The sequence below is a fragment of the Orycteropus afer genome, unplaced genomic scaffold (assembly GCF_000298275.1).
Source record: "Orycteropus afer afer isolate SDZICR_OR568_19922 unplaced genomic scaffold, OryAfe1.0 scaffold00065, whole genome shotgun sequence".
Lineage (NCBI taxonomy): Eukaryota > Metazoa > Chordata > Mammalia > Tubulidentata > Orycteropodidae > Orycteropus > Orycteropus afer.
Window position 1 is genome coordinate 6,239,236 of NW_006921652.1, and position 22,439 is coordinate 6,261,674.

General features: G+C 40.7%; 1 protein-coding gene across 1 annotated transcript in view; it reads left to right on the plus strand.

The window, feature by feature from the left end:
- Positions 1 to 431: 431 nt before the first annotated feature.
- The window catches only part of PLEK (pleckstrin), a 33,316-nt gene continuing 11,308 nt past the window's right edge, over positions 432 to 22,439 (plus strand). Inside the window, exons 1-4 of the mRNA XM_007940079.2 lie at positions 432 to 473; positions 15,793 to 15,948; positions 16,192 to 16,373; positions 18,932 to 19,023. Of these exons, the coding sequence (XP_007938270.1) occupies positions 432 to 473; positions 15,793 to 15,948; positions 16,192 to 16,373; positions 18,932 to 19,023 (472 nt within the window). The remainder of the gene's footprint in view (positions 474 to 15,792; positions 15,949 to 16,191; positions 16,374 to 18,931; positions 19,024 to 22,439) is intronic.

Consider the following 22,439-nt stretch of genomic DNA (forward strand, 5'->3'; position numbering starts at 1 on the left):
TTCTAAGCATTTTTATTAAACTTTTTCAGGATCAAAAGAGTCATTCCTAGTAGGACAATTCCCACCAACACACCAATAAGGCCTTCCTCTTCCTTTCAATTATTTTTTCCCCCTCTTTGGGAGAATGATTTTCTTCATGGTAATCAAATTTTACCTCAAGTAAATCTTTAATCTGAGTTAACCTGTGACTGTGCTTTAATAAGTTTTGAATATTAGCAAAGAATGGGTTGTTTAACTCTGCAGTTCCTTATTCTAATCTTCCACCCCAGTTAGGGGAAGAGGATGTGATCACGCGGTCGCCCGCACAGGGGAAATTGTGAAAAGGGCCTTGCTCTACAAAAGGCAACCTACAGTGGACTTGCCTTCCAGAGGACGCTGAGCTCTGAGAGGACACGTCTGAGTGTTCCCCTCTGTCTGGCGGTCCATCCGACATGGAACCAAAGCGGATCAGGGAAGGCTACCTTGTGAAGAGGGTAAGTACAAGTGCCAACTGACAAAGATATAACTGAAGACTGGGCAGGGAAGAGTTAGTGTCCAGCCTTGTTAAAGAATGTTTAATGCTGAACCTACTGGGTTGAAATAGGAGAGCATCAGAGCATGTAGAATGTTTAGGGCAGAGAGGGCGGAGCTTGTTCACTTTCTGCGGCATTTTCTTTGTTAGAGGTGAGCTAATCCAACTCAGATTCAGACCTCAGCACAGAGCTTCCTCTGTGAGGCTGAGAATTCCAGACTATAAAGCCTGGGAAGCTGAGGGGTGGCTAAGCGAACTACCATTCAAGAGCCACAAATGTGTTCTGCCAGAAGACTCTTCTGCTATCAAGGTTACTTGGAGAGCCCATTCACTTTCTATTTAAATTTCCTCTTTAGCTATTTTTTTTTCTTCTTCTTTTGTGGTGTCGGGGGCTGGGAGATGGAGAAAGAAGAAGGAGATCATTATACAGTTAATACCTAAGTGCTTAATCATAAGCACCAAATAACCATTTGTTTGTGAAGTTGACATAATTATACAATAATTACAGTTTATTTATTGGGCAATCTTAAAATGGATGCATAAAAAACTTATCTTTTTATTGGGCTGAAATCTCTTGACTCATAATGCTTAGTGAGTTTGTATAACATGCCATAAAGGTAGTCTTACTGCCACTGAGTTGATGCCAACTCATACTGACCGCCATTGGCTTTCCAAGGCTGCAAGTCTTTTTGGAAGCAGACTGCCTAATGTTTCTTCTGTGGAGTGGGCTGGGTGAGTTCGAAGTTCCGACCGAAGTTCTGGTTAGCAGCAAAATGCCTTAACCACTATACCACCAGAGCTCCTTAATAAGATGATGTTGTTGTTGTTGTTGTTATGTGCCGTCAAGTTGGCCCCGACTCATAGCGACCCCTCCTTGGGTTTCCGAGGCAGTATCACTATGGAAGTAGGATTGCCCAACCTTCCTTCCAAGGAGTGGCTGGTGTCTTAGCCACTATGCTACCAGAGCTCCTAATAAGATGATAGATGCCCCTTTTTACAGAGTAGGAGATGGAGACACAAGTTTGCTCAAGAATGCTAAGTCTCACTGGTGAGGAGCTCAGGAGTGCTGAATTTTGTTAGCAATGTTGCTCTTTATTTGGATGCTGGGTGCATGCCCAAGTCATTGTGAAACTGCCTACCATGGAGAATTCACACCCAGGGCTTGCTTGGCATCCTGTGGGAAACACCCTTATAACAAGTATGCTCAAAGTGACTTCAGCAAGCTGGGATGTCAAAGAACTGCAGTCAGCACATTCCTCCAGATACCCAGCTTTGTAACTGAACCAGCACCTGACATGGTCCTGTCTAACACTGTTGGGAGAAATGTTTTACTTAGCAGCATACATTGTAGCCTGATCTATTTTGATTGAAAGCTGGCAGGGGCCCTGGATAATCTGGCCTAATACCCTAATTTTATACAAGAGAACACTGAGACCTCAAGGCTCAGTGATTACTCAAGATCTCATGGCTATGATAGAGTTGGGTCTACAAACCTACTCCCTGATTCTGAGCTCCATCTGATACCCCAGGATCTTTCTTAAAGCAAATTTAAGGTAAACCAAAAAAACAATCAAATCCACTGCCATCGACTCGATGGCTTGCAAAAGCCAATCTAGAAAATGTTCCTCGAAAAAAAATAGTAAAATTTCGTATTGATATTTCCAAAAATTACATCTTCCATATTTTTCATGTCTATAATTTACATCATTCATAATTTTATAAGCCATTTTAAAGAAATACTTTGTTTAGAAATATTCCCTTCAACTAGTACAGAACTAAAACTGAACTCAGAATTTCCTATGTAAGATACTAAAGTTATTAATTTTTTTAGATGCTATGCCTACTCTAGCTGCTAATGGTGCTACATATTGATTCTGGTTGGTTGCCAGAGTAATAGTAAAGAAAGAGCTATGACAATCTTTCTCCAACAAGGCTGTCAGATGCCTTGATGAGGTTTATTGATGTTAAAGCATTGCAAACAACACTGTATGGATCTCTCTCCATCCACTCTTTCCTCTTTTAGGAGGCTATACTGTTTAAGGGGAACTCTGTTGGCATAGTGCCTAAGGCATTTGACTGCTAACCAGCCACTCCTAGGAAGGAATGTGGGGCATTCTACTTCTGTAGTGATACTGCCTTGGAAACCCAAGGAGGGGTTGCTATGAGTCGAAATCGACTTGACGACAGTGAGTTTGAGTTTATATGGTTTAAGATACCTGGGTAGACATAAAGAATATGTTTCTTCTTATAGCTTGCTTTGTGCAATTATTTTATTGGAGAGAAGATGTTTTGAGTGGAAAGAACACTATTAGAAAACGATCTTGCAGGGATTTTGTCAAGTCAGAAATCTTGGGATTGGACAGGTCAATGGCAATGGCTATAGAATAATTCTTTTGTTTTGTGCAGGATATCTTTCCACATTCCACAGTTCAGGTTTCCTCCTTTGCCTCCTGACTAAAGTCTTTAAATAGAGATGAGAATTAACGGGAGGGAAAACACATGACTATCATTTTGTAATCTTTTCTAAATAACACCTAGATGTCCTTGCCTCATAGTCTTGTCACTTTTGATTTAAAAAAAGCATTGACAACTCAGAAGATACAATAGGCGCTTTAGACGGTGATGAATTTATGTTAATGATGGAGGAACAACTCAGAAAAGTAGGGTGAGAATGGTTGTACAACTCGAAGAATGTAATCAGGGTCACTAAACTGTACATGTAGAAACTATTACATTGGTGTATATTTTGCTGTGTATATTCTCAACAACAGCATAAAACAATGGGGGGGGGGGACGCCAGTGAGAGCTTCCCATGTTACAGCTACTTTCTACCCAAATACAATCTCTTTCATTCCTGACTGCCCGATGAGACGGTATAACCCACGCTTGTCTCATTCATCCCATACTGCATTCCAAAAGGCAGGCTGAACCAAACCAGCCCCAGGGTGATTGGATGAACTTACCAGAGCCAGAGTTGGGCCTGGGCAAATTGTATTATGGGCAAAAGGGAGTTTAGTAACACCTGTCTCCCTTTACCTCTGCTACAAGGTTACTACTGTCTCCCCCAATAATTGTATTTTGGAGTCCTGGAAAACACTAGTGAATTGAGTGTATTTATTGCCATAATTTTTTTTTTTTTTAAAGAAGATGGAAGAAATTACATGCAAATGCAACAAATAATTTGTTGTTAGGGGGCATTGAGTCACTTCTGATTTATAGTGACCCCATGTGACAGAGTAGAACTGCACCAACTCCTGTCCCAAATCAACCTTATCCTAGAGGTTTATGGAGTAAACTGTTGTTTTCATGACAACCAACTCAGCAGGCAATTGGCTGATCAGGACTGATGACCCAAATTGTCGCTCAGGGATTTACGTGGCCTGTAAGGCTGGTAGAAAGCACAGGGATCAGGGTGGTGGGAAAAAGAAGGAAAAGGAACGTGGGCGAGAAAGAAAAGAGTTGTAGAAGAATAACATGTGGTAGAGCAGGAAAGTGTGGAGAAAAAGAAAGCGGGAAAGCCATCAGCCCCCACCCAGGAATTTTCTCATAAACTTACCAGACTGAGTGCCTATGTCTGTGGTTCTCACTAGGAAGTCTTGTTCTGTACTTGATGCCATGAAATAATCCCCAGACATTTGTACCTGTTAGGGAATGCATCATTGTAATGGCTAACACATGTGGTACTTACCTTGTGGCAGGGACAGTTCTTAGCATTTCATGCATTAATACTTATAGCGACCCTCGAAGGTTGATGCCATTATTATCCACACTTTCCAGATGAGGAAATAGAGATATAGAGAGACAAAGGGTCTAAGGTCACACAGCTAGTAAGTGACAAAGCTGAACTGGAAGCCGGGAATATGACCCTAGTGGCACACAGAGCCCGGCCTAACTGCTTCACCTGGGCCCTCACAGGCTCATATTGTACAGATTTTCTTTTCCAAAGCACTGTTACTGTAATGGGTGGTACCTAGGAGAATCCTAGGCAAGAATGACTTCACAATATTGCCAACAAACCTGTGTAATCTTGTCTAATTACATTGTCACCATTTTTTGACCACTTACTACAAGCTAGCTACTGTGCTAAGTGCTTTAAATATATTATCTCATTTGATCTTTACAACAACCATGGGAGATAGGTGCTTTATTGTCTCATTGTACAGATGAGGAGTGTAATGTTTGGAAAAATTAAAAAGCTTGCCTAATGTCACACATTCTAGAAGAGGCAAAGCTGAGACTTGAGTTCAAATCCCTGAGACTCCATGCTATTAAACACTCTATGCCATTCCTGATTGCTTATCCAAAATACGTTTATTGAAAATTTTCCAACTTGGAAGAGTTTACTTATTTAAAAAGTATACTATTGAGTAGACTAGTTACCTTGACTTCAAAGAATTAAAAGCAAACAAACCAGTTGCCCCTGAGTTGATTCCAACACATGGTGACCCTGTGTGTGAGAACTGGAGTCCCTAGGGTTTTCAATGGCTCATTTATCAGAAGTAGATTGCCTGGCCTGACTTCCAAGGTGGCTCTGAGAGGACTTGAACCTCTAACCTTTCAGTTAATACCTAAGTGCTTAATCATAGGCACCAAATAACCATTTGTTTGTGAACTTATATAAGTGTTTTCATATGTCAAGTTGAAAACTGGATGACATGATTTACAATGTAGCAGAAATAAGGACTTAGCTCAATGGAACAGCAACTTACAATAACATGCACATGTGTGGGGGAGAATAGATGTTAGTAACTCAGAGTTCTGTTTTACTTAGATATATAGTTTTGGTCATAAGGCAATTTTCCTTTGAATTCCAGCCATACGTCAGCATATGAAAAGAAAAGTTTAAGGAAAAGGGGAAGTTAAAGGAGGTGTCTTTACTCTGTATGAGGTGGCTGGGAGGGTTCTGAAATTAAAAATAACATTGCCCCAACCCTCAGCTCTCAGTTGTGGTTTTTTTCAGTGAAGTTGGGCATACACAGGAAATTATGCCTCAATTTGTGCCTTCGTCACACTAAACTGAACCAAGTCATACTTCCCTCTGTCAGATTGTCAACTGTTCACAGGGCAGAGACTGGGTCTCATTCATTTTTATCTCCTCAATACCCAGCCCAATGTCTGATGCATAAGACCTGATCCATCATTATTTATTAAATGAACACTTTTGGAAGAAAGACATTTACTTAAAATACTCATAGAAACTGTGGATCCGGAGCTCCATACTGTAGTGATTTTTAAGTATTAAGAAGAGTAGTTTCAGACTCAGTGCATTCATTTTTAGATGGTCTTGTTAAATATGTTTTTAAGATTTAGTTTTTGGCTTGCAGGTGAGGTCCAAGCATTGGCAGAGGCATCTGAAAATTAGAGAAATCTAAAGGGAAAGTAGGGACAGCAGGCTTTTTGGGGGAATTGTTGTTGTGAACTGCCATGAACCTCCCTTGGCGCATGGCAATCCCATGCATAGTGGAACAAAACGTGTCTGATTCTGTACAATCCCCATGACTGGATGCAGATGAGACTATTGCCATCCATAGATCACCAGGCTTTCTTCTCAGTCTTCCTTAGTCTGAAAGCTCTGCTGAAACCTGTTTAGCATAGTAGCAACATAGCTGTATACAAGCTTAGGGTTGGAAGGGATGTTAAGACTTTTTACATAAGTATTTCATTTAACTTCCCATCTGTGGCTGCATTTCTTTCACTTAATCACTCACCAAGTAAGTTTGAATACCTCTTGTGTTAGGGAACTCACTAATTTGATTTTCTCCCTTAAATTATGCAGAAATTTTTTTCTGGATCATCTAACTATTTATTGTTAGTTATCATCTAAACCATCTATGGTAGCTTTTCACATCCTTGACGACAGCTCTCATTTGCTCTACCTGTCCCTTTTGAGGTCAAAACCTGCCCAGTTCCTTCAGCAATTCCCCAGGAGAAATGAGGTTTCATGTTAGTTATCCACATACAAGGATGAGTGCTTTGTCTTGTCACTCTTTGGAACAGTCTCCAGATCATCTGCAACTTTGACAGTCCCTGAACTTAATGTAGTTCCCCACGTGCACCTGATAAGCACAAAATCACAGGGAATAGATAGCATTTACTGAATGCTTACTATATGGCAAGGAGCTCTGGTGGTGCAGTGGTTAAAGCATTTGGATGATAACCAAAAAGTCAGCAGTTTGAACCCACCAGCTGCTCCTCAGCAGAATGATGAGGCAGGCAGCTTCCTTAAAGATTACAGTCTTGGGAACCCTATGGGAGCAGTTCTACTCTGTCCTATGGGGTCCCTATGAGTTGGAATCCACTTGATGGCAGTGGTTTGGGTGCTATACACCAGATATTGCCTTAAGCAATTTACATGTATTGTTCTATTATCCCCATTTATCTGATGTAGAAAATAAAGTTTAAAAGGTTGCTCAAGGTCACATTGCTAGAAAGTGGCAGAGTTGGGATTTGAGTGGGTCATGGAACTCCAGAGCCCATGATCTGAAATACTGACTGTCCCATTTAAAGTTAGAATATCACTCTCCTCTCTTTAGACCTTATGTTTCTATTTATGGGCCTACAATGACTAGTTTTTTGACAGACCACATCAAGCTGCTGATTCATAGAGCTCCTTCCCCTGACATACCCTAAACCATCACCAGTTTTATAAATTTTGACAACAAAAAAAAAAATTTCAAAGAAAAAGGTTTTATATTATTTTTATTTTAATCTGTGTTTCTTGGGTTGCTGTTGAGGTGGTACATTTCTATATTTATTGAGCACAGTTATTTCTTCCTTTGAAAATTGCATGCTTATATGTCTAGCTCATTTTAAAAATTGAGAGTGTTTGTACATTTTTCTTAACTGATTGTAAAGAGTTGGGTTTAAAAAATACATTAAGGGTATTAACCTTTAAATGATAATATAGCACCTAACACCAATAATAACAAATCCTCCCATTTTCATTAGTTTTTCAGTTTTTTTAACGTACAGAAGTTCAAGATGTTCAAATGTCTTGGTCTTTATGATTTTTCTTTTGGTGTCATGCAGTGTCAGACTCTGGTGCCCTAAGCTATTTCAGGTCCATGATGATGAACAGTTATTCATCAGGAAACTTTAGACCTGACTCAGCATCTAAAACCTGCCCATTGTGGACATGGTAATTGAATAAGTTTTGGTCCTTAATAGGAAAAAACAGACATGCGTGTGTATGTGTATGTCTGTGTGTGTGATTCCATTAAGGTGAAATAGCTAAGTGGCCTTAAATGGATTCATATTCCAGAATTCCTTGGCTTGTAGGTGATGGCATCTGAAGGGAAAAAGAAAGAACATAAAATTGGGAGCCAGGAGACCTAGATTCTAATCCCAGCTCCACATTAAATGGTCAGATGTCCCAGGCTAAGCCACTGTACTGGGCCCACCTTTCTTATCTGTGTGATGAGGGTATTGGCTGATGATCCTAAAGTCCTTTCTAGCTTGTTGTTGTTAGATGCCTTCGACTCACAGCTACCCTGTATAACAGAACGAAACACTGCTCAGTCCTGAGCCCTTCTCAGAATCATTGCCATGCTTGAGCTTCTTGTTGCAGCCACTGTGTTAATCCAGTTCTTCTTTGAGGGTCTTCCCCTTTTTCACTGACCCTGTGCTTTACCTCGCATGATATCCTTTTCCAGGGATAATCACAATTTCAGGTTTGCACTTGGGTGAGTGCTAAGAGGGAAGGGGCCAGAAAAGGGAAAATAGACTTAGGGGTAGCTGAACAGACATGCTGTCAGGTTACCCTGCAGCAGTGACTGAGAAGAGAGCAAAATCATCCATAATTCCATAGTCCTAACCAGAAGGAGTCCTGGTGGCATAATGGTTAAGCCCTCAACTATTAACCAAAAGGTTGGCTTCTGAACCCACCAGCCACTCAGTGGGAGAAAAGACCTAACTATTTGCTCCTATAGCAAATAGTAACTATTTGCCACTCCTCGGAAGGAAGGTTGGGCAATCCTACTTCCGTAGTGATACTGCCTCGGAAACCCAAGGAGGGGTTGCTATGAGTCAGGTCTGACTCGACGGCACATAACAACAACAATTTGCTCCTATAGAGATCACAGCCCAGGAAACCCTATGGGGCAGTTCTTCTTTGTCATATATTGTTGTTGTTAGGTGCCATGGAGTTGGTTCCAACTCATAGAGACCCCATGTACAACAGAACGAAACACTGTCAGATCCTGCACCATCCTCACAATCCTTGCTATGCTTGAGCCCATAATTGCAGCTACTGTGTTAATCCATCTCATTGAGGGTCTTCCCCTTTTTCAAGCATGATCCTCTGCATTATCAAGCATGATCCTTTTCCAGAGAATGGTCCCTTCTGACAACATGAGCAAAGTAGGTAAGATGAAGTCTGGCTATTCTCACTTCCAAGGAGCATTCTGGCTGCACTTCTCCCAGGACAGATTTGTTCATTCTTCTGGCTGACCATGGTATTTTCAGTATTCTTTGCCAGTGCCACATTTCAAAGGCATCAAACTCTTCTTCTGTCTTCCTCATTCATTGTTCAGCTTTCACATGCATATGAGGTGATTGAAAAGACCATGGCTTGGGTCAGGTGCACCTTAGTCTTCAGAGTGACATCTTTGCTTCTTAACATTTCACAGGAGTTTTTCACAGCATATTTTCCCAGTGCAATATGGTGTCTGCCTGACTGCTACTTCCATGGGTGTTGACTATAGATCCAAGTAAAATGAAATCCTTGACAATTTCAATCCTTTTTCATTTATCATGATATTGCTTATTGGTCCAGTTGTGAGGATTTTCATTTTCTTTATGTTGAGGTGTAATCCATACTGAAGACTGTAGTCTTTGATCTCCATTAAGTGCTTCAAGTCATCTTCACTTTCAGCAAGCAAGGTTGTGTCCTCTGCACATCACGTGGTTCTTCCTCCAATCCTGATACTGTGTTCTTCTTCATATAGTCCAGGTTCTCAAATTATTTGCCCAGCATACAGATTGAATAAGTATGGTGAAAGGATACAACCATGATGTATACCCTTCCTGCTTTTAAACCATGCATAATCCCCTTGTTCTGTTTGAATGACAGCCTCTTGGTATATGTATAGGTTCCTCATGAGCACAGTTAAGTGTTCTGGAATACCTATTCTTTGCAATGTTATCCACACCAAGCCAGGAAGAAAATTTAAGCTTTATAAATGGCCTGATTTCTCTTGTTCTACAGAGTCAGTCTCCTCAATGTGCATAATGCCCCAAACTCTAAATGAAGCACCCCCCCTCTGAGTTATCTGACAGAGTCCCCAAGGCTATATATGAATTAGAAAAGGACAAACTTATTTTGGACAGTTGCCTTCACAGTAGCTTTATTTTAATTGTGTACATTAAGACTGCAGTGCTGGCTGATTTCTGAATTCTGAGGCCAAAAGCCTTGAGTGGCTGTGGCAGTTATTAATCTTAGATATCACTGAGATAGAATACTTAATTTTAAATGTGAAAGCAGTCATTCAATCCAACTTCCTATTTTCAGCTATGTGAATACATCTTTTTTTTCTTATGTTCAATTACTTTAATTTTTATTTAAAGTTTTGTTTATACATGTCTCTAAAAGTTTCTCCAAAATTATAATATATAGTAGTATCATATGTTGCTCATTTATTTATTAGAATTTCCCAATTATATTGAAAAAATGTCCAGTCCACAGAAAAATGGGGAAAGAAAATCATAGGACTATCCATATATTCTTTTACCTACTTTCATCAATTGTTAACTTGTGACTTCATTTGCACTATTTCTTCCTATCTCTGTATTTCTATATATACTACTACTCCTGTATTTCTATATAAATACACATATTATGTTTCCATACTGAAATATTTAAGAGTAAATTGTAGACATCATACTACTTCATCCCTGAATACTTCAACATATATATCTTCTAAGAACAAGGATATTCTCCCATATAATCACAATTCCATGGTCATATCCAAGAAATTTAACAGTGATATGATACTATTATCATTCATATTTTTTCCAGAATATCCAGCATAGCTGGTTTTTATAAATTTTTAATGGATGATTCAAGGACATGCACTGCACAAATATGCTGTTTTTCAAATTAGCAAATAAAAGAAGTAAATGAAGTAGAAAATTTCCCTTCTATAGAAGCAACCTGAATGACAGTGTTACTGTGATCATTGTGTAACGCTTACATGGAATTAACTATAAGGACCTAGTAGAGGAGCACTGGTTTTTTCAATCGAGAGTTCATGGACATATAATAAAGTGCATAAGATGCACCACGATATTTTACATATATATTAATCATGTAACCAACACCCAGATCAGTAATATAGAGATCATTTCCAGTATTCCATAAGATTCCACGTGCCCCTCCCTAGTCTGTCCTCTTGGCTCTAGGTAACTACTAGTCATCAGTTATGCTTGTTTCTGAATTACATATAAATTGAATCATGCTGTAAGAAATTTTTTTGTGTCTGCTGTTTTTTTTTTTTCACTCAACACAATATCTATGAGATTTATGCATGCTGTTAAGTGTGCTAGTTCATTCTTCTTTTCTAATTGCTAAGTTGTATTCCATTTTATATACTACAATGTACTTACTCATTCTTCTGTTGCTGAGCATTTGAGTTACTATCTGAGTTTATCTATTATGTGCAGAGCTACTATAAACATCCTTGTGTGTAACTTTTTGTAGACATAAGCATTCATTTCTCTTAGATATATACCCAGGAGTGGAACTGATGGTGCACAGGGCAGATATGTGTATACTTTGATATATACATACTACCAAAGAGTTTTCCAAACTGGATGTGCCATTTTATCTTCCTTCTAGCAATATGGGAGTTCCAGTTATTCCACATCCTTGCCAGATCTTGGTTTTTTCAATCTCTTTTAATTTTAGTCATTCTAATGAGTGTGTAGAGGTATTTCATTGTAATTTTAATATACATTTCCCTGATGAATAAATAATGCTATTGAACACTCCTTCTTATACTTATTTGATACCTTTTTTAGTAAAGCTCCCATTCAACTCTTTTACCTGTTTTAAAATTGGATTGTTTGTATTTTTCTTATTGATTTGAAAGGACTATTTAAATTCTGGATATAAATCCCTTTGAGATAAAACAGAAAGTTTATTGAGAGTCTCTCAGTAAAAACAAAAAGACTTTTAATTGAAATTATATCATGTGGTAGCATAGAGTGCCTGATTTGCTCATTTTATGAAAAGAGAAATAATCCAGTCTCAGTCTGCATAGTTACTCTACTTGAGCAGAAAAGAGATAGTGTGTTTTAATTTTTTTTTTTTGGTAAATAACAAAGGAAATGTTTGGACATGTAGAGTGATAGTCCCACAAGTATTTGCATTTATCTTCTTTACACAAATAGTCTTCCTTTTAGGCAACTAGAACTCTATATACATGTACTTGGTAGGCTGAGATAAGCAACAGGATCTCCTGGGAACTGTATGATAATTCCATTTTACTACAGTCATGACAGCATTGGTTAGGAGATGAGGAAAGGCAAAGAAACGATTCTTTTTCTTTTCTCAAAGCCCTTCCAAGGTATAGAGCAGCATGAAACTTTTCCTTGGTCTAGTTGGAATGTTTAATTTATTGCTAAAGGGGCAGTTGGCACTAAACCAAATAGAAAACTTTTAAAGTAAAGATTTTTCCAAGGGCCACATTATTGTGGGTAGTAACACTCTAATGTTGTAGACCATTTTGCAAGTGATTTTCACACAACTTAGTGATGCCTGCACACAAGATGTACTTGGAATTCAGATGAAATCTGATTGGACTAGGGATGGAAACAACTGCAACTTGCATGCCACCCTTTGTGGCCTTCATGCCCGTGGTAGATAATGTTGTTGGACCATAACACTTTTCCAGTGAGTCCAGCCTCAGCGAGCAGCTGCTCCTGTTCAGTCTGAGTTGCCACTTAAGATAGGATCTATCTGCCATTCTTAAATTAAACAGGACACAATGAGCAGGTATAGAAAGGGAAAATAAACCACAGAAAACAGCTTGAAATGCACAAGAGGTAATATGGAGTAGCCATAGTATTTTCCTTCGGTAATGACCCATGAGGGGTACATGGGCTGATTATATATGTACATATATTTGATTCCTGAATTAAAAAAAAATTTCCAGCTAGGATGGCAGTCCCCCTCTTCCCTGGATGCTGCTTTTCTGAACAGTCTGGCCAAACAAAAAGTGGATTACCTGCTTCCACACTGGCCAAAGCTATTTACTAAGCCCTGCACACATATATAGAATAGTTCTAGAAAACACTGTTATATATTATTATTTCTACTCTTCTGTTGGTCATTTCTTCATATCTTCTTTTTTCAGTTTTATCTACCCATTAGCACATAATGTGCTTTTAATTGCAATCACAACTTTATTTAGCACCTGGTGATATAATGGTGAGATAGTGATGTATGAGTGTGGAACATGTGGTAATTTATAGTTGACAGAATGTTTTTTTAAATACATTGTTCTGGTTACCTAGTGCTGCTCTGACAAGGATATACCACAAATGGGAAGTTTGAACAAACAGGAGTTTATTCTCTTACAGTTTGGGGGCTAGAAGTCTGAGTTCAAAGTGCTGGGCTCTAGGAGCTGGGTGGAAGCCCCTCAACCTTGGGCTTCAGCTATGTCCCCTGCTCCCAGCCCACTGAAGCTAGAGGATTTTCTTCACTCAGGCAGCTGCTGGCTGCTGAGGTTGACAAGTAAAAAGGCATAGTTTTGATGTTACCAAACCACACGGCAGGCCATTAACTCTAGTTCTTTGTAAGTCCCAAGGTCGGCAGAGCATGGCAAGCTGCTGTACAATGACACGGCTACATGCAGGGTTCAAGCGTGCCATAAACTAGAGGCCATTCCCAAAGCTGCTTCTTTTATACAGGAAGCAGACCACACACCCAAAGGTAGCTACTCAGCTGTTCACAGTAGATTCCGCCATGGAGTTGATTACCAGTCTCATCATGGGGAATAACTACATCCAGCTGCCCAACCACTCAACCAGGCCTAGACAAGTTGACACACAAACTTAACCACCACATACATTTTATATATATGTTATGCATTTATATATGCATATTTTATACATTATCTAAACCAAATTTAATACCTGTTACCATCCTGTAAGATAGTATTATCTCCCTCTTACAAAAGAAAGAAACTGAGACTCAGAAAAATTGAACAGTTTTTCCAAGGATATTACAACTAATAAGTGGTCAAAATTAGTCTCAATACCAAATTTGAGGTTTAACCCCAAGTTGTCCCATATCTCCTGGCTTTCTAAATACAAATAGGTCATGCAGTGACAGAGGAGGCATGCAAGCCCAGGGGCAGGCCAGATCCCTCAAAACCCCAGAACTTCATCCCACCCAAACCAAAACCAAACTCACTGCCATTGAGTAGATTTGACTCATAGTGACCCCTCCTTGGGTTTCTGAGGTAGTATCTCTAAGGAAGTAGATTGCCTAACCTTCTTTCCGAGGAGTGGCTGGTGGGTTTGAACCACCAGCCTTCTGGTTAGTAGTCAAATGCCTTAGGCACTACTCCACCACAGCTCCCTCAGGGAGGAAAACAAAGAGAGGTAGCTCATTCTTTCCATAGCACATTCCTGTGAGGCCTTCAGCTTTCTCATTCCTTGCTCTAAGTGACAAGTGGCTTCGAGTTTCTTTGTCATTATCACAATGATAGTGATACCAGTTCATTATCAATTTTCAGGAATAGAGTTAGAAAGAATGTCTGTTTATTTGCTGGAAGGTCAAAGTATTGAAGGCGTTTGTATGTGGCTGTCTCTCAAGATATTTAATAATAAACTTCCAAATTGTTGAGCACATTGGAACTTAAGGAGTTCTGTCCACATGATTGCAGTTAATATGTGCTAGAAATCTCTGATATGGTCATTATTTTCCTTATTTAATTTCTGAGGACCTGGTGCTCAGAAAGGGTAAGTGGCCTATCCAAGTTTGAGCAGTAAGAAAGCAGTAGATCTAGAACTTGAACGAGGTCTTCTGAGATTCAGCAATTTCAGCAGCCAAACCAGGGTTTATAAGTGAAGGCAGATTTGGGATGGGGCCAACTTTTATATACATTCATCTTCAGTGAATCATGTGGTCAGTAGACTATATTTTGAGAAGCGTTGGTAAAAAATCTTACTACATTTTTTACTTTAGAATTTTTGAGTCATCAATTTTGACAAGCATATAACAATTGGAATTTCCTAAAAGCAAAAAACCCTTCCAACCAAACACCAGTGATTACCTGTTTTTCTACTTTTTCTCCTGTTAAAGAAACCAGTTAAACATTTGAAAGTAAATGAAGACAAAAATATATGACCCATATTCTAAGATTATGGTAAGAACTCATTACAGATGGAAGACAGACTAACAGGTCTTACACATCTCCAAGGGGGTGAACATTTTACTATTAAATGGATCTTTTGTGTTTCCTGGTGCTGTGAACCATGTGAATGAAAGGAGATACAAATTTAGGAAACTTATAGCAGGGAAGAGTCTGAGTGAGGACTAAGTAGAGAATGAGAAAGATTTGTCAGTGTTTTCAGTGAAGTATGATGGCAGCTAGCATATGGTGGTCTGGAGAATAGTCCTTCCCATAATTTTAATGAACATGTACTATGTGCTCAGTACCATGAGCAAATTAAAGTGTCTGGTGATGTCATTGCTACAGAGGAGAAAAGATGACTACACTTAAGATAATTGAAGAATTATATAATGCAGCATGCAACAAAGTTCCAGAATATGTGGCACAGCCCATAAGTCAAGCAAGAGTTGATCTCAAGGAGATGAAGGGTGGGCTGGTGCAGGTTGACAGAGCTTCACCAATGAGGTGGGCTAAGCTGAGGCCTGAAGGATGCAGAGGGTTGCTGGGTGGTAGAAATGGTTAACTATTAACTTCCAAGATGTCACTTTGAACTCACCCAGTGGCACCACAGAAGAAAGACCTGGTAATCTGCTTCCATAAGATTATAGCCAAGAAAACTCAATGGAACAGTTAGTTCTACTATAGAGTGGAGCTGGGAAGGGGAATTTCAGAACAGTGGGGTCAGCTGCAGCAAACAGTCTGAGGTAGAAATTAGAATGGCACCTCTAGAAGTCACCATTAGAGAGGACTATGGTGGAACATAGGAAGTGATGTCATGAAACATTTTTAAAGCTCTAAAAAACTACAGAATCTTTCCATTTAGGAAGAAAATGCAGTTTTCAGAACCCCAAACCATGTCAACTCTTTTCATTGTCATTTCAGGCGAGTGTGTTCAACACCTGGAAACCCATGTGGGTTGTATTATTAGAAGATGGAATTGAATTCTATAAGAAGAAAAGTGACAATAGTCCCAAAGGAATGATCCCCTTGAAAGGAAGCACTCTGACTAGCCCTTGTCAGGACTTTGGCAAAAGAATGGTGAGTTGGCATCACTAGCCACAGGGAACATCTTGTCAAGCCCTGATCTGACAAGGGCACAGCCTGCAACGTGGATGGTGCACCCTGAGCCAGTCCCTCCCATCACACTCTGCCCTGGGCTTTGGATCTGGAACCATGAGAACTAAGCACTTTCAGAGCAAGGTTGGGTCAACTGCTCTGCTTCATAAGGGGCTTCAACCCCTTGAAAGGTGTCATTCCTAATGGATGTGTTTTGATTTTCAGTTTGTGTTTAAGATCACTACAACCAAACAGCAGGATCACTTCTTCCAGGCAGCCTACCTGGAGGAGAGAGATGCCTGGGTTAGGGACACCAAGAAAGCCATTAAATGCATTGAAGGAGGCCAGAAGTTTGCGAGGAAATCCACCAGGAGGTCCATTCGACTGCCAGAAACTATTGACTTAAGGTGAGTTTCTGTTTGCTTTCTCTCTGTCCTTTCTTTTATTTTTATTTTTTATTTTGTGATTTGGGTGAAAGTTTACAGAGCAAATTCACTTTCATACAGCAGTTCACACACACTTTGTCTCATGACATTGGCTACAATTTACCCCAATGCAACAGCTCCCCTCCCACTTCCTCCTGATAGTTACCTTTTCCCTGTGTCCATCCCTCCATGCACCCCTGCCCCCGAGCTGTCTCCCTGTTCATAAAAAGCCCTTCTTTCTCCCATGATTGTTCTCTCCAAGGAGTGTATCTACCTCAGGTAAATGTTCAACTCACATGCCTGCCTTTTGTTTGGCTGGAAGCCACAGGTGTGGGTTCAATTCCAGACCTGAAGGGCAGCTAGGGGCCATAGTCTCAGTGGTTCCACCAGGCTCTATCAGACCAGAAACCTGGTCCCCCCCCTTTTTTTTCCCAATGATTTTGAGTTTTGTTCAACATTCTCCCTCTCTATCAGGATCTCCTACATAGATCCCCCTCTGAGTGGTTGACACTTGTAGCCGGGCACCATCTAATTCTTCTGGTCCCATAGTCATATAGACTGTGGATCATATGGCCTAACGGTCACTTGGAATAATTGTTTCCATGAATCTTTGGTTTTCTTCATTCTTCTTTGCTCTGGATGAGGAGAAACCCATCATTGCATCTAAATGGCTGCTTGCGAGCTTTTAAGATCCCAGTCACTACTTGCCAAAGTAGGAGATGGAACAATGTTTTGTGTAGTATGTTATGCCAATTGAGCTTGATGTCCCCTGTGACTATGGTCCGAGCCCACAGGTTCAACTACTTGGTCCCTCTGGATAGCTGGCTATGACCAAGAAGTGACTATAACCTCGTCCCTTGTCAGCTCTACTATACCCCTGGGAATTCTTAAAGAACATACAAATACACTCATAGAACCATTGTCTGCCAACCCTATACATGGTCTTGGTTACAATCCCACTACATAGACATACCTAATAGTTCAGCCTGTCCACCCATCTATCTACCCATATACACGTTTGCCTTCACTGACAATGCAATACTGTATGTTCTGCCCTGTTGTTGTTGTTGTTGTTTGCCGTCGAGTCAGCCCCAACTCATAGCAACCCCTCCTTGGGTTTCTGAGGCAGTATCACTATGGAAGTAGGATTGCCCAACCTTCCTTCTGAGGAGTGGCTGGTGGGTTTGAACCACCAGCCTTCTGGTGAGCAGTCAAGTGCCTTAGGCACTATGCTACCAGAGCTCCTATGTTCTTCCCTATCCTATTTTTTTTTCCTGCCCCAAGGCTTGCTTTGGCCACTTCTGACATGTTTTATATCTTCCATCTTCTCCTGTCATGGAAGTCTTTTTTTTCTAGGAAGCTCTTTTCTTCCCAGTTGTTTTGCTTTTACTACATCAAGGATACCCTGAAACAGTAGCCTTGTCAGGAAGAAGCCCATGATGGCTGCTTAAATGTCCAACAGGGATTCTGTTTACATGGTGAGGGGTGGTCCTTGAGAGGGAACTGAAGACACCCTTCCCATAAGCCTAACCCGGGGCTTGATATATTTTAGGAATCTGATAAAATATGAGAATTAAATTTAGTGAAACTGAGCAGCTTCCCTCACCAAAGAGACTTTCTGGTAAAGAAACAAGAGGTGGAATCTAGACTAGCTGCATCTGCTGGCTGGTGACATTGCTGGTCACATCTGTCAAAGCTATGGGGAAGGATGCTCTGGCTACCTGGAGCCACAGGATACATGGAAGTAGCATTCTGTTTGTTGTTTGGGGATAATCTCATGAGGACCTTTTTCACTTATTACTTCAAGGACAAAAATTTTTGCCTTCTTACTATTTTTAGGGTAAGAGGTAAGCTCAGTCTTAATGTTCACCTTGGAGACAAATGGGTACACCTTCAAATGCTTGCACTTGAAGATCCTTAAAGAACTGGGACATGAGGATTGAGGACCCTTAAAGATCTAGAATGTGAGGATGTCAGGCTCTGACTGGGTATGGAAAATAGGTCCCAACAACATTTATTGTTTGGCCTCTAACTGGTTACAGCTCTCTACTTCAGGCAGAAGGAGTTAAGTGACCAAAAAGATTTATAAATTCAAAATACATTCAGTATTTTCTTAGCACATTTTGCTAGGTAGTGTGCAGGCCATAGAGTTAGGCACATATAAATGCTGTTGTGTACTTGAGGAGCTCTGGTAGCATGATGGTTAAAGCATTTAACTGCCAACCCAAAATTGGTGGTTTGAACCCACTAGCTGCACCGTGGGAGAAAGATGAGGTAGTCTGTTTCAATAAAGATTTACTGCCTTGGAAATCCTAAGGGGCAGTTCTACTCTGTCCTAAAGGGTCACTATGAGTCAGAATAAATATGATAGCAGTGGTTGTAACTACTTAGGATGTGGTTGATGGGGAGATTAGACTCAGGACCACCTGGGGAAAGGGAGCTTGTGCCCAGAGCCAGCCTTTCCAAGGTGATGACTCCCAGAGAGGACATGCCATTCTGAAATGCTCACCACTCACCTGTCTGTTTTCATCTCTGTGCAGTGCCTTGTATTTGTCTATGAAAGATGCTGAAAAAGGAATAAAAGAACTGAATCTTGAGAAGGACAAGAAGATTTTTAATCACTGTTTCACAGGTAAAAGGACTTGCAAGCATGAAGTGGGGTGACTGGGGAAGGTGATGTGGAGCTCTGCCTGGGTGTGAGGTAGGGATGTGGAGCATGATCGGGAGCCACATGAGAACTAAATTTCCCCAGTGTAGAAACAGAGAGAAGGGTAGCAATGATTTGGTTGTTCAAGAAAGTTTTAGGAGTTCCAGATGTAGCAATAGAAAGATCTCCCCCCACCCCCAGTAAATGGCATTATGATGAGAGTTGCTGGCAGCAGACACAGAGTTAAGTAAGATGTGATCCTTGCTACTGTAAGTAGGGGCCAAGAGCATAAAATATAAGATTTAAAGGACAATATTAGGATGTCACATGGATGCACAGGGTCAGGCACTAAGTACTAGGAGCTTAGGCAGTATGGTGTATAAAAAACAAAAACAAAAAATGCCAAACTCACTGCCATCGGGTCATTGCCGACTCATAGCAATCCCCATTGGGTTTCCAAAGCTACAAATCTTTATGGAAGTAGATCACCCCGTCTTCTTCCCCAGAGTGGCTGGTGGGTTTGAACTGTTGACCTTCCAGTTAGCAGTCAAGTACCTTATCCACTATGTCACCAGAACTCCTTAGGCAATATGGTATAGTGGTTAAAAACATGTTCTTTAAAGCCAGGCTGTTGTCGGTTCAAATCCTGGCTCTATAAGTTACTAGGTATAAAACCTTGGACCAATTACTTAACCTTTCTTTGCTTCTCTTTGCTCATCTACAAAATCGGGATAATCATAGTACACCCACCTTATAGACTTGCTATAATGTGCTTAGGACAGTGCCTGGCACATAAGAAGTGTGATATGGTCAAGCACTCAACGTTTTTATTACAACCAAAGCTGCACATGTCTCATAATCAGTTCTGTGAGTTCAGAAAAAGGGGTGAAAAAGTGGTGGTGCTGATGCTTGGGAGAGTAGAATATCATTATGTATTTGTAAAGAACATTTCTGATGAGGAGGCCAGGCAAGAATGGTGAGGATAAAGCTGTGGAGGTAGAGAAGGGCAGAATGTACATCCAGGTAAAGGAACTGGCCAGCCTGGTAGGAGCAATGATGTTTCATTAAAAATCCAGTTGCCATCAAGTCGATTATGACTCATGGTGAGCCCACGTATGTGAGAGTAGAACCAAGCTCCGTAGTGTTCTCAGTGGCTGAGCTTTTGGACGTAGATTGTCAGGTCTTTCTTCCCAGGCGTCTTGGGATGGACTAAAACTGACAGCATTTCTGTTAGCAGACAAACACATTCACCATTTGTACCATCCAGGGACTACAAAGGTACATTATAGGGGTAAGGTGGGTAAAATGAGAGGTAAAGTTTGGGACCAGGCTTGTCAGATGCCAGGCAGGGCTTACCTTCATTGGCAGGAGAGGTCAAGGGAGAAAACTCTATGAAGATACAATAGACATAGAATGTGAGGACATCTAGTCAACAGATAATCCATGAAAATGGTCCAGGTCAGGATCAGCAAGGTGAAGGTGAAAAAAGCATGACATGGGGTAACAAAGTAGTACCCCATGGGAATTTGGCCTTAGAAAGTTAAGGCAGTAGCCAGTTAGATTAGGAAAGTCTGGGCTGAGATTTGGGACCAAGGTACCATGCCATGGGCAAATGGTAAGGGAAACTGGCAAGAGCAAGGCAGGGCTCCCACTCTAGCAGGACTGAGGTAAAGGGAACTAGGAGGAGGTTTGAAGTGTAGTCCCAGAGTATGGGGTTAGAATTTCCTAAGTCCTTTCCATCGAATGTCAAAGTAAATCTTAGAAATTCAGGTGGTATGGAGCTTTCTTATGGAAGTCAAGTGGTCTCATCAGGGAGATGAAGTCTGTGGTAGAGACTGGGACCCAGGTAGTACTACACAGGTCAGAGGACCTTAAATGTTAGGTAATAGGGAAACTAGACTCAACTTTACAGAAGTAGACTGCCTCATCTTTCTTCTACAAAGAGGCTGGTGGGTTCAAACTGCTAAACTTTTTGGTTAGCAGCCAAATGCTTTAACCCCTATGCTACCAGAACTCCTGGTACATAGTGGGTAAGGCATTTGGCTGCTAACCAGAAGGTTGGTAGTTCAAATCCACCAGCTGCTGTGTGGGAGGAAAATGAGGCCTTGGAAACCCAATGAGGGTTGCTATGAGTTGGAATCAACTCAATGGCAGTGAGGTTTTTGTTTGTTTGTTTAGGCTTAACTTGCCTTTCAAGCTTCAGTGTGCCTTGTTGAATAAGCTTGAGATCTTGGGTTAGGACCTGGTTTAGGTGTCACTTAAGCCCTAATGTTATTTAAACTCTCTAAGACTTAATTTTCTTATTCTCAAAATGAGATCTGTAATTACTGCCCTACTTTGTTTACAGGGTTATTGTTAAGAATTAAAAGCAATAATGCAGTATCCGTTAGTTGATGTTATAGAGAAAGAAAAGTGCACAAGAGTTTTCCATATATGAAATTCATGGAAAGCTCACTAACCAGTTGCTCTTGTCGTGCTTTGAGGATGGCAATAACCTTACTGCTCTTGCTTGTATGACCCTAGGGCTCACTGGCTAGTATGTTGGCTCCCCCCACACCATTTTTCATACAAAGCTTGATGGTAGCCAGCTATATAATTCAACTGATGGGTTAATTTCATTTAATTCTCTTCACCATCCTATCATGAGGCAGAAGGTTGCTTAAATGACTTCTTAAGTTCTCATTAGACCTGCAAAGGTGTGATAATCACTCCAAGTGATGAAATCAAATTTACATTTATGACACATCTGATATGTTTAGAGTGCCCAGGTGGTGCAAACTTTTAAAGCTCTTGCGGTAACCAAAAGGTAAGCAGTTTGAGTCTACCCAGAAGCTCCTTGAAAAAAGTTTTCTGGTGATCTACCTCCAAAAAATCAGCTGTTGAAAACCCTGCAGAGCACAGTTCTAATCCGACACACCTGAAATCACCACAAGTCAGAATCAACTCGATGGAGTCTGTTTTTGTTTATGATTGGCAACTGTTTTTATGATTATATTACTTTGCTTAAGAACTCGCAATGGCTCCTCACTGCCGAATTTCTTAATGTGCCATCAAAGCTCTCCCTACCCTATGCTGTGCCTTCCTGTCATTCCCTTGTGCTTGCTTTCTGCCAGCTCCTCCTCCTCACCCACAGGGCTGCTTCATGCCTGCGTGCATCTGTTCAGTGGTGCTGCTCCCTCAGCATGTGCTGGTTCCTCACAGCCCCTGCCTCATTTTCTTGGCAACCACCTACTCATTTTTTAAGACTTGCCCCAGTGTCACTTCCTCTATGACTCTTTTCCTGACAGTCGGGCACAACATGGCCTTCTGCCACTACCCCTCTTGATGATTCCTGCAGGTTTGACCCGGTAGCCCCACCACTAGAACAGAATACTTGTTCCAACACTTACTTGTTTATCACC